Source organism: Cupressus sempervirens, chromosome 4 (genome assembly GCF_028749045.1).
Source record: "Cupressus sempervirens isolate cs-2001-9-10 chromosome 4, ASM2874904v1, whole genome shotgun sequence".
In the NCBI taxonomy this organism is placed as follows: Eukaryota; Viridiplantae; Streptophyta; class Pinopsida; order Cupressales; family Cupressaceae; genus Cupressus; species Cupressus sempervirens.
Window position 1 is genome coordinate 747,139,309 of NC_143121.1, and position 13,017 is coordinate 747,152,325.

Sequence of the window (13,017 nt, forward strand, 5' to 3'; positions counted from 1 at the left end):
AAACCAACAACAATCTCACTGAGTGTGACAAACGATTATAGATAAACATCCATTTTCACTTAGCCTTCCCCAAAAAAATATCAAATTATGGTCAACATGCCATCATCGATAATAGAAAAATAATTTTACCCATTGGGCGATAAACAAGTCTGAACATATTTTCCATACAGCTTTGTTTAGAATTAGTTATGGAACGGAACTCATCCCTTCGCACGGTCAAAGCTGTCGTGCTCCATTGAGGGCCCTAAGTTGAGTGTAAATAGCATTTAATCACAAAGTTGCTCAAAGTTGCCCTTACATTTACAATGATTCAACATAAACAACTAATATTCGGAAAGGATTGTACACCATACGTTCAACCTACCTAGTCACTGGGAGATTTGTGTCAAATTTTCATTTCATTTTCGCATTGAATAGGGAAGTTCAGGAACAATATGAATTCGTGATCTTCTGTGATTGAGAGCTCAGTGAATGCCTAAGAATGGAGGAAGGGGGTCCGAGATTGCCTCTGTTAAATAGAGAAGCAGGGCAGAAGCCCAACAATGAACCGACATGGACTTACACCAGTGATGATCTTTCCCCTGAAATCCCTTCTCTTTGCAATCCCCATGAGCTCGCTAAAGAGAGCTGGATTGAATCCAAGAAGCTCTGGTACATTGCTGGGCCTGCAATATTCACGGCAATTTGCCAATATTCTCTTGGAGCCATCACCCAGACCTTCACCGGCCATTTGGGCACCATTGAGCTCGCTGCTGTGGCTATTGAGAACTCTGTCATAGCTGGACTGGCTTTCGGAACCATGGTAAGCAAAACAATGAGTTGATTCTGTATGTTTTTAAATTGGGTTTCAAGGTCTTTTGCTAAATTGGGCTGCAGAATTTGTCAACGTATATGTACCTTTTGCGTTGTTGAACGATATTTAGTCTTAACATGAATTTCTCCATGGTTTTGTTGATTGCCATGATTCAGAATTCCATGCATTGGGATCTAACTACTATAGTTTTGGGTTTAGTGTATGAATTAGTGAAGCTTCTACATTCTTGGTAAGGCCTCCTGTAATGGGAACTATTCTCGTTTGACTGATCTTCTCAAGCTGGGCTTGATACAGTTTCTTTGAATGATACAATATCAGTTTCTTTGAATAATAAGGTATCAATTTGTTCTTTGTTATCATGACTTTCTCCAGCTGTTTATTGGCCAATCTTTTGAGTAACGTTCTTTGTGCCTGTTCATGGTTTTCTCAATCTGGGTATTAGCTATTCTACCATTGATTAATGCAGACTATGGTAAAGAAGAATATAAATCTTTATACCCGGGGAATATGAGCCGAATTATTTCCAGTCCAGGTTTCTGTTCAGCACATACTGAAATGGATTGGCATTTTTCTAAAAGATCATTTCAAAGGCATTACAATTCGGTATCACATGAAAGTTAAGGAATCTCTGTAGGCCAGATTCCTCTTTAAGACCCGTTAACGTTTACTTATTTTTCCACACGACTCTTCAAAGATACTAGCACTGTGTAATGTGTTTCTGTGGCTGGAGATTTTTAAAATAAAATTGCTGGAGATTTTTCTCTCTCCGTATTTGTGGTGGATTCAAATTGTGCCCGCATCTTTAAATCGATGCCGTCGTGGATAACTGCGATCTAATATTTGGTTGATTGTTCTAATATGTGGATTCAAATTGTGCCTGCATCTTTGAATGAATGCTGTTGTGGATAATTGCGATCTAATGTTTGGTTGATTGTTCTAACATGTGGATTCAAATTGTGCTCACATCTTTAGATGATTGTTCTTATGCCTTTCATATGATTCATTTTATCGGTGAGAAAATTTCCAAGCTCTGTAGGAATCTTATTCTTACATTAGGCCTGAAAGAATGGTATATTTGTGCAAAAATTTTTCCACATGTTTTTGGATGGATTGGTCTCTGCAGAAAATGAACTGACCAAGCTCAACTAATGTGATTCCCATTGCAGCTAGGCATGGGCAGTGCATTGGAGACACTATGTGGCCAGGCCTTCGGAGCAGGGCAGATACATATGCTGGGAATATATATGCAGAGATCATGGATCATACTGAGCGTCACAGCCCTCTTTCTGAGCCTTGTCTATATTTTCGCACCCCCAATATTGAAGCTATTTGGGCAGTCTGATGAGATTTCAGATCTCGCAGGGAAGTTTGCAATATGGATGCTTCCTCAGCTGTTTGCATATGCTCTAAATTTTCCCATCCAGAAATTTTTACAGTCTCAGAGCAAGGTCATGGCTATGGCATGGATTTCTGCAGTAGCCCTAGTCCTACACATTTTTCTGAGCTGGCTGTTTATCTTGAAATTAGGATGGGGTTTAGTTGGGGCAGCGGTTACTCTGAATTTGTCTTGGTGGATAGTGGTGTTAGGACAGCTGGCATATGTAGTTTCAGGAAGCTGCCCTGGTGCATGGAATGGACTGTCATGGCAGGCCTTCAAAGATTTGGGGGCATTTGTGAAGCTCTCCTTGGCTTCTGCCGTGATGCTCTGGTCTGTCTTACATCTGCTCTTGTTTCTGATTAAATTATTTTCTGGGTATTCATGTGTTTCTGGGATTGATATATTTGTGTTTATGGCAGCCTCGAGTTTTGGTATCTGATGATACTCATTGTGTTGACGGGTCACCTTACGAATCCAGAAATCGAAGTGGACTCCATTTCTATCTGGTAAGAGCTTTTTGGAGCTGCTACAAGCATTTGCCATTTTAATATCAGATCGATGAATGTGTGGTATAAGCTTTTTGATATCTGATGTGAAAATGTACAGATAATCACTTGTAAACAATTTGATTTTAGAGACTTCAAAGAATGCACTGGAATCTTTCACGATCTGCTTTTTGGAAGCCTTTTTCTTTCTTCTTAACAAGTAGGACTCCTGAAAACAGCTCTTTTTGTCTTATAGTTTTAAATAGTATTAGAATGCCTCTCACATACGCAGAAGTCAAGGAGAAGATAAACATTATGATTAGATATATGTTTTTATTGATCAAAGTTTCTAGATATAACTTTTGAGTTGAACATAAAGCTATTAAAGCAATCATAATTGTTTCCATAAAAATAAAAATAAATTATAAGAAAATAATTTTAGGGGATCCATATCAAATAGATTTTATTTTTAGTTTTATAATAGATATTATGTAACTAGCAAAATTGACAGATTGCAGAATTTTACCTTTCCAAAAAATGACACCAGTTTGCAATTCTTTTTTGAAACAGTCTAATACTAAATTCTAGAGTAACAATTTTTTTCTTCTCTTCATTAATTTTTTTAATCTTTTAGTTTGCCAATTATATTTTGTTCTGAATAATCCAAATATCCTCTCTTTGAAGCAGCTTTGTGGGCAAATACTACTATTTTTTTACATCCTCAGATATAGTTGTAAATGCTTTGGATGCCTTTGTTGCTAGTTTGCCTAGTGGCTGGGTGGTAGGGGTGAAACATTTAATACCCAGATTTTCTGGATTTTACTAAGTTTTTTACCTTGCATAGCGAAACTTAGTGATTATAATTGAAGAAGAGGTATATGGGATTCCTGGGCATTCTCTGGCTCTAACTGTATGCTTGTAGTGCACCTCGGGCAATCTCATATGCTATTATTTATCTTATCACCCAACATCTATATTTCCCCAAGCATCTATATTTCCCCAAAGGAAACAATTCAAACTCTGTTTGTTTCATTTTGTTGCTTCACCTAGTTTATGTCCCCTTCACCGTAGATATTAAAAGTTATTCCTCTATTTTCTACCAAGTGCTTTCTTGTGAGAGTTTCCATTGTGTCTCCTTATCTCCACACCTAAGTTGGTTGGCTTGACCGCCCATTTGTTGTGCAAATATGGTTCCTTCTTAACATGTATTTGTTTAAGTTCATCTGCTCAACTGTGTGAAAAATCAAACTATTGCAGTCACTGATTATTAATCTCCTATCACAAATGATTATTAAACTGCTGAAAACAAATTCTCAGCTAATATCGAAAAATAACACAACTGCAACTTCACTTAAAATACGGAAAGAAATGCGCAACAGAATCAACACAATATTTTCGGACAAATTGTCCCTGGAAAAACCCCTAAGGGAAAACCAGTTCTACAGATGAGAAATTATATTAAACTTCAGCAAATCAAGAGATACAAAATTCTTTGCCTCACACTGGCAAAACTCCGACAACCTCCTAATTTCTCCTGCTGATATTTCTCACTGCTATCCCTGCGCTAACACTGCGCCCTTGCTAACACTGCAAACTGCTTCACAAAAGCTTCTCTCTCTTGTGCCCTTGCTAACACTGCAAGACTGTTTGCTAACACTGCAAACTGCTTCACCAAAGCTTCTTCCTGTGCCCTTGCTAACACTGCAAGACTGTTTGCTAACACTACAAACTGCTTCACAAAAGCTTCTCTCTTTCTAACACTGCAAGACTGTTTGCTAACACTGCAAACTGCTTCTCCAAAAGCTTCCTTGCTAACACTGCAAGACTGTTTGCTAACACTGCAAACTGCTTCTCCAAAAGCTTCCTTGCTAACACTGCAAGACTGTTTGCTAACACTGCAAACTGCTTCTCCAAAAGCTTCCTCACTGTGCCCTTGCTAACACTGCAAGACTGTTTGCTAACACTGCAAACTGTTTTACCAAAGCTTCTTCGCTAACCTTGCAAAGCTTTCTGTCCAAATGACCCAATGACCCCTTTCTATACTACTCCTGTTGGTAAACCAACGATCGAGATTAAATCTAACCAACGGCTAAGATTAAGACAACTCAACAGCCAATAATAGAATTGGTTGCAAAGTGTCCAAAAGGAATCACTAAAATTAGTAAATAATAACCATTTACTAATTTTTGGCAAGTGGACAAACAGCTGTCCAAACCACCCATAAATACAACCGCTATTCATAGATAAGGACGAACAGCTGTCCAAGCTACCCATAAATAGTGCTGCTATTTCCAGGTCAGAAATAACAGCTGTCCAACTAACAATAATTAACACTCCCTCTTAGCGAGGAAGCTGTTCTGCATGACACCCATCTTATCTCTGAAGAAGATAAATTTGGCCTTTCCCAAAGCCTTCGTCAGAATGTCTGCTACCTGCTCATCTGTAGGTATGTATTGTAGTCGAACAACTCCCCTTTGTACACAATCTCTAATGAAGTGATATCTGATATCTATATGTTTAGACCTATCATGAAACACTGGATTCTCAGACAACTTGATGCAACTCTGATTGTCACAATGTATCACAGTAGTCTCAACCTTCTGACCAAACAAGGCTACTAACAACTTCTGAAGCCATATAGCTTCGCATGTCGCCATGCTAGCTGCTATGTATTCTGCTTCTGCTGAACTTAGAGCCACAGACTTCTGTTTCCTGCTGAACCAAGATACAACTCCTGATCCCAAGCTGAAACAACACCCTGAAGTGCTCCTTTTGTCTGTTGTACTTCCTGCCCAATCTGCGTCAGTATAGCCTATCAACCTGATACCTTCACCTCGAACATATCTGATCCCATACTCGACTGCACCACACAAGTAACATAGCACATGCTTAGCCGCTATCCAATGCATTCTCTTTGGTTCAACCATGAATTGACTAAGACAGTTAACTGCAAATGCTATATCTGGCCTAGTGTTGACCAAATACATAAGCGAACCAATCACCTGTCTATATAAAGTGGGATCTACATCCTTCTCCTTAGATACATCGTCATGCTCTGTGCTCACCTCTGGAACACCTGTCACTGTCTCACGAAGCAATCTAAGTGCTCCATGATGAATATGGCCCATCTTCCTATGCCATAGCTCTCCAAGATCTCTAGGATTACTGTCGCTCATAAGTTCCTTAGGAGTATCAAACTGCAATCTATAAAGGCGACCACTCCTAACTCCAATAGTTATGGGTGATTTCCAATCCTTGTGCTTAATCAACACATGTGTCCCTCTAAAGAGTACATTATACCCCCTATCCTGAAGAACAGATATAGAAATCAAATTCATACCTAAGCCCGACACATATAACACATCATGAAGAGGAATTATCTTTCCATTCTCCCTCTGAAACTGAATAGTCCCTTTCCCAACAGGGTTGAGTTTGGACAAGTTTCCCATAGAAATCTGGATGTTGGTGTCCTCCTCCTTGTAACTGGAGAAGTACTCTCTAACTCCTGTCATATGAAATGACGCCCCACTATCTATATACCAAACACACTGTGAGGTTGAGCTAACCATACAAGCTATGAGTGCAAACTCATCTTCCATTCTGCTGGAGAGTTCTTCTGCACTTGCTGAAGCTGCCACCTGCTTCTTACCTTTTTTCCTCTCTGGGCAATCACTGACATAGTGGCCAAACTCGTGACATCCAAAGCACTTAACCTTAGAAAGGTCCTTCTTCTTTTTTTCACTTTGTGAATTTGATCCTTTGCTAGATCCCTTCTTTGCTTTCCCTTTACCCGCTAGGGCAACGTTCTCTTGTTCCACCTCATTTTTCTGACTCTTGTTGGCCCCATTGACAAGACTTAGTCTAAACTCCTCCTGAGTGAAATCAGTCCATAGTCGATCCCAACTCGGTAAAGTATCTCGTCCACTGACAACTTGAAAAAAGACACTCCATTGTTTAGTAAACCCATATAGGGCTATTCTCACTAGCTTATCATCACTAGGGCTATCTCCAACAGCTGCTAACTCATCCTTGACAAGTCTGAGCCTGGTGAGGTAACTTGTGACGTCTTCTCCCTGATTCATCCGGATATTCTTTAGCTTCTCTCTGAGAATCAACTTCCTGTTAGTGGTAGCATTCTGGTACAGATTTAGAATGGCGTCCCACATCTTCTTTGCTGTATCTAGCTCCGAGATATGTGGAACAATATGATCCTTGACACCATCAAGGATAAACCTCCTCGCTTTGGCATCGTCCTTCCTATATGCTGCAAGCTGTGTTGCATCCGTTGGTACAGGTACACCACTGGTAGCATAATCCTTGATACCATTCTCTTCCAACAATAAAGAAATTCTGGCCTTCCAGACACCAAAATTTGAGGCACCATCCAATCTATCCTGATCTCTCAAACCAGCTGAAGCCATCTCAAGGGTTTAAAGCAATAATAAATCTAAAGAGATCAAAATTTCTTTCCTAGGGCAAAACTCTTCTACCCTTAACAATGCTCTGATACCATGTGAAAAATCAAACTATTGCAGTCACTGATTATTAATCTCCTATCACAAATGACTATTAAACTGCTGAAAACAAATTCTCAGCTAATATCGAAAAATAACACAACTGCAACTTCACTTAAAATACGGAAAGAAATGCGCAACAGAATCAACACAATATTTTCGGACAAATTGTCCCTGGAAAAACCCCTAAGGGAAAACCAGTTCTACAGATGAGAAATTATATTAAACTTCAGCAAATCAAGAGATACAAAATTCCTTGCCTCACACTGGCAGAACTCCGACAACCTCCTAATTTCTCCTGCTGATATTTCTCACTGCTATCCCTGCGCTAACACTGCGCCCTTGCTAACACTGCAAGACTGTTTGCTAACACTGCAAACTGCTTCACAAAAGCTTCTCTCTCTTGTGCCCTTGCTAACACTGCAAGACTGTTTGCTAACACTGCAAACTGCTTCACCAAAGCTTCTTCCTGTGCCCTTGCTAACACTGCAAGACTGTTTGCTAACATTGCAAACTGCTTCACAAAAGCTTCTCTCTTTCTAACACTGCAAGACTGTTTGCTAACACTGCAAACTGCTTCTCCAAAAGCTTCCTTCCTAACACTGCAAGACTGTTTGCTAACACTGCAAACTGCTTCTCCAAAAGCTTCCTTGCTAACACTGCAAGACTGTTTGCTAACACTGCAAACTGCTTCTCCAAAAGCTTCCTCACTGTGCCCTTGCTAACACTGCAAACTGTTTCACCAAAGCTTCTTCGCTAACCTTGCAAAGCTTTCTGTCCAAATAACCCAATGACCCCTTTCTATACTACTCCTGTTGGTAAACCAACGATCGAGATTAAATCTAACCAACGGCTAAGATTAAGACAACTCAACAGCCAATAATAGAATTGGTTGCAAAGTGTCCAAAAGGAATCACTAAAATTAGTAAATAATAACCATTTACTAATTTTTGGCAAGTGGACAAACAGCTGTCCAAACCACCCATAAATACAACCGCTATTCATAGATAAGGACGAACAGCTGTCTAAGCTACCCATAAATAGTGCTGCTATTTCCGGGTCAGAAATAACAGCTGTCCAACTAACAATAATTAACAAACTGTTGAGTAGGTATCCGTATCACTACAATTGCCACTTGAAGATCTACATTAACAACCAACTTGTCACAATTCAAAGTGAGAAGCCTGATCGTCATCATTTTAGATACAAGACCTCTGATTAGAGCGGGACATTGGTGTTTCCACATAACAGCATTTACATACCGAGATCTGTAAATTAGTTTAGGATCTAAGTGACCAATTTCAGTAATGGTTTGGGTTTGTATTTATGTGTTTGTATGGAGATTTGGTTATAAATTTCGAGCAAAAATCAGAAGTAGATACACATTTGGAGCAGTAATCAGTTTGTGTAGCATAACATCATAAAATAAACAAAACCACAATCCTTTCCAAGGCAAGTGTTGATGTCTTGTATAGGTTATATGATACAATTGGTCTTTCAAATCAACTGTATGATTTTGAACCCCTAATAGCGCACCCATGACAAATACAAGCACAATCCTTACTGCTTGAAGCTTGTACCCGGGAGAATGTGGCTTTGATTTGATGTGGAGTGGCCAATAGATTTAAAACTCACAGCCCTACCAGAAGCCCTTTGGAAACTGGGTTGATAGACAATAGATTTGAAAAAACAAAAACAAAAACATATAATTAGAAACCAACCAATTTAAAAAATTTATAGCATATGCTATAAATTCATAGAAAAAGCAAAAACATGACAAGAGAGTTTAATTTATAAAACAATATTTTAAGCGAGAAAACCTACCTCTTCTTTAGAAGTCTTCCTTTAGGATATAGTGGCAGTGATTGGGCTTTGCATGCTCATAAGAATACCAAATCAACTACATTATAACCTTCCTTGATCAATCCTTTACTCTATCTAACAATTAGAGGCAAGAATGAATGATTTTTATGTTTTGCAATTCCATTAAGCAATCTACTTTCTTTTTTGCCATTCAATGCTTTAGAATGCATCTGTTAGACTTAGGAATGCATAACAATCAAATGCATTAAACAATTAAGAAAAGCCAAATATATTTAAAGCTGTCATCAATTACAACTTTGTCATGTATTCTCAGAAAACTGTCCTTGGTGTGGGTGAGGTCTCCTGGATCTCTCTTGGATAAGCCAGACAAATCCATAGCGGGTGGGTGCTCCTGGATCTGTCTGCACTAATTTATGATTTGACCTTAGTGCGGCTTGTACCCAGATTCAGAAGATAGCAGGGGTGAACCATTAACATAGATTAGAATAATGAAAAAGCAGCACGAAATTTCTCAAATCTAATGGTTGAGTCTTCCCATGTTTGGAAATTGGGAGCTTCCTCATCTAAGAGTTTGCTTACAAAGCTTTGAAAATGGTGGCCAAACTTAAAGATTGCCTGTACTAATTAACTGAATGCTCACTCAGTGGACTATATAATGTATAATGATTCTGTCTTAACAGTAATAGTTCAAAATAAGAATGGTACAAATAGTTGATTGGTTGGTCGGATTCCAAGGAAGTTGGTCTTTGGATGATGAATTCATTGTGCCCTCATCTTACCCTGTTACATTACTAGATATTACTTGGGGCTCTTTGTTGTATGGATTAGTTGACCTTTATTGTGTTCATGTTATGCTTGCCTGCCGGTTTTGCTTTGGCCTTTTGACTATTCATACATTGCCGTTGTGGATATTTTTGCATTTAAGCATAAAGTGCTAGATATTTCTCTTATTGGCTATTGTATTTTGTTTTCCTTGCAGCATGAATTTGAATGGATGGGAAGTGATGATAGCTCTTGGATTCAATGCTGCTGTCAGGTCTGTAATAAAACAATGAAGTTTTAACCTTTTTGAAAATAATTCCACACCTTCTATGATTTAAAAAAAAGGGTATATCATTTTTTACTCTTTGTTGCAGTGTAAGAGTATCTAATGAACTTGGAGCAGGGCGCCCCTCGGTTGCCAAGTTCGCTGTAGTTGTGGTGACTTTAACCTCAACAGTGATAGGCGTGTTCTTTATGGTCCTTGTTTTCCTTACCAAAAATGATTTTCCTGCGCTTTTTACCGATAGTAAAGCTGTTATGGCGGCAGTAACCAGCCTATCCACCTTACTTGCCCTCACAATGCTTCTCAACAGTGTGCAACCAGTTTTATCAGGTCAGTAAAAGCTTAACATCTCTTTTATAATTTTCATGGCATTGGTTCCTGCATATGCATTGTTTATGGTGAAGTAGTTGTTATTTCCACTAACCAGTTTGGTTAAAATTATGATGAGAAGTTATTATCACTACTATAGTATCATCTATAAGCCATTAGGTTGAACATTCAGTATCTTAGCCTAAACTTTGTTTTAAAATTTTGCCTAACAATCACAGAATATCACCGGCTACAAATGCAGGATAGAGATTTGTTTTGCAAAGTGCAACACCTAGGTATCTCACTTAAGATAGAACTGCCTTTGATTCATTATTAACATAATCTTAGAAGGCCATAGTCTTTGCACATGATGAATTGTAGAGTTGTCCTAGTAACCAAAGCCACAGAGCCATCAGTAGAGATGACTTCTAAGGTCATGCTTCAATTATTTTGTTCGTTGTTGTAAGCCTTTTTGTTCGACACATGTTTTCCACTTATTGCAAAAGCAACGGCTTACTGGTTGTCAGATAATGAAACTATTATTTCTATGCAATTTCTGTTTATATATCTTCCACCACTATTTACAGATCATATTTAATTTTCTAATCTGAAGAATCATGTCTAGATAAGCACCTGACAAAAACAAATGTAGAGTATGTTCTAAAGGAAACACAATAAAGCTTTACCCCTAGTGGTTACAAAATAACCAGGTCTATAATTTCTTGTTGCCAAGGAGATGGGGGGGAACTTTTTCATAAACCTAATGCACGATTTTTTTGTGGCCTCATTTCAATCCAAAATTTGGTACATAAGAGTTATCTGGCCTCTCCCTTCAAACTATGTAACTATTGCATCCTAAGCGGATCCTTCAATTTCTATGATGTGTATTATTTGCTGCTAATAACACATTTAAGATTTATTGATATTTGATGTAGATGAGACACCCATGGACATTCATATAAACTCAACTTCATTTGGTGAAATCTATCTAAATGTCTTGGGTTCATTTTTAGGCTTTCAAGAAAGTAAAGTGTTTTGTGTTGAAATAAATTCAGGGGTAGCAGTGGGAGCAGGGTGGCAAGCACTAGTGGCCTATGTGAACATAGGTTGCTACTATATTGTTGGGGTGCCTCTCGGTATTCTTCTGGGATACAAGTTCAACCTTGGAGCAAAGGTGATTGTGATGGGCAAATCTTTCCTTAAAAGATGTGGCATCTTTTAATCAAGTTTGAAAGTACACCATGCAAATATCACAAATTGTAGATGTCATATTGGTGTAAAATATGTTAAGTGCTATTTGTATTGCTAGACAGCATATATTATCACTGAAAAGTGGAGACTGCATTTCTGGCAGGGCATTTGGAGTGGCATGATTAGTGGAACATTGTTACAGACATTTATTCTTTTGTTTATCACATGGAGGACAGACTGGAACAGAGAGGTATTATCATATCCATATTAGTTTCTACTTCTAAATAAAATTATTCTTTATTTCTCTCACTCAACTGAAAAACTTATTGGTATTTGTGTTCATTTTCAGGCCTCAGAAGCTGAAGATAGGATTAAGGTGTGGGGAGGTTCAGTAGCTCCCATCACAGACAGTTGAGTGGAGGTAGAGAAGTCAATCATTTTTGTAGTTTTATAAGGGACCAATCGCTCAAGGAGACAAGGAGAACAGGAGTGACATGGCTTCACTGATGCGCAATTGTGCTTATATGGCCTGGCTCGAGAGTTTTAACCATTTTTAGTTTAAATTGGTGTAATCCTCTCCTTTTTCTTTTGCAACTTTTTGTTTAGTTACTTTCATGGCTCAAGCTCTTCTTACCTAAGGTTGCAATTATTTTGTATTTGGTGAAACATTCAAGTCCAACCGAACCACTTTGGTTATTTGCAAACGATTATGATTTATCACCTTGTTTTTGTCCAAATAATCATGGAAGTAAAAAAGAAGCAGATACGGTTTATGACGAATTTGATGTTGTGAGGGATAGCCATGGTCTCAAGTTGATTCAATTGTAGCCATACTCATATGTAATGAGAAAAGGCATTTCTTGTCATCGGTCAATGAGGGAATCACCTCAATAAAGAGGACTTTAAAAGAAAAAGGACAATTTACTAATGTCGTAAAAATGAGTTAAATTAAAATTTTAATTGTTCTTTATGGTTTGAAGTCCATGGATGGAAGTTATTTGAAATTCCCATGCATTTATCATACTGCTGTGCATTTTGGTATGATGAAGTTTTATTATGTGTTATGAGTTATTAGTAAAATATTATTAGTAATGACTTCAATTGACCTGTTTTTCGTATATATTGATTTGTTTTTATTTATTCAATTATTCTGAACTTTTGCTTATTTATTTATATTTGAATAGACTGAAACTTAATATTGTCCACAGAAGGAATCTCCTCAATGTAAAGCGTGCAATGAATATTATATGTGAATGCTGTCCAAAATTATTAATGAGTAAAAGACTAATTTACTGCTGTAACATATATGATATTGACAAACGTGTTTCTTGTAATCAGCAAATGAGGGAATCTCCTAAACTGTTACTATTATGTTGTTTAAATGCTACAAAATTAAAAAAAAAGAAAAGGGCAATTTACTAATGTATTAAAAATGAGTTCAATTCTAAATCAAATTT

General features: G+C 37.8%; 1 protein-coding gene across 1 annotated transcript; it reads left to right on the plus strand.

Annotated features, from left to right (window-relative positions):
• Positions 1 to 382: 382 nt before the first annotated feature.
• LOC149563518 (protein DETOXIFICATION 33-like) lies at positions 383 to 12,530 on the plus strand. Its single transcript, XM_089826743.1, has 8 exons — positions 383 to 802; positions 1,981 to 2,522; positions 2,612 to 2,698; positions 9,995 to 10,051; positions 10,152 to 10,390; positions 11,425 to 11,543; positions 11,724 to 11,810; positions 11,910 to 12,530. The coding sequence occupies exons 1-8, from the start codon at positions 482 to 484 to the stop codon at positions 11,973 to 11,975; spliced, it is 1,518 nt and encodes a 505-aa protein (XP_089682869.1). The 5' UTR covers positions 383 to 481; the 3' UTR covers positions 11,976 to 12,530.
• The last annotated feature ends 487 nt before the right edge of the window (positions 12,531 to 13,017 follow it).

Bases quoted from the DNA above. Each gene is read 5' to 3' on its own strand.
- LOC149563518 (XM_089826743.1), top strand. From the start codon at position 482: ATGGAGGAAGGGGGTCCGAGATTGCCTCTGTTAAATAGAGAAGCAGGG. The intron at 2,699-9,994 runs GTAAGAGCTTTT...TTTTCCTTGCAG, and splicing joins GTGGACTCCATTTCTATCTG to CATGAATTTGAATGGATGGG. The intron at 10,052-10,151 runs GTCTGTAATAAA...TCTTTGTTGCAG, and splicing joins GGATTCAATGCTGCTGTCAG to TGTAAGAGTATCTAATGAAC.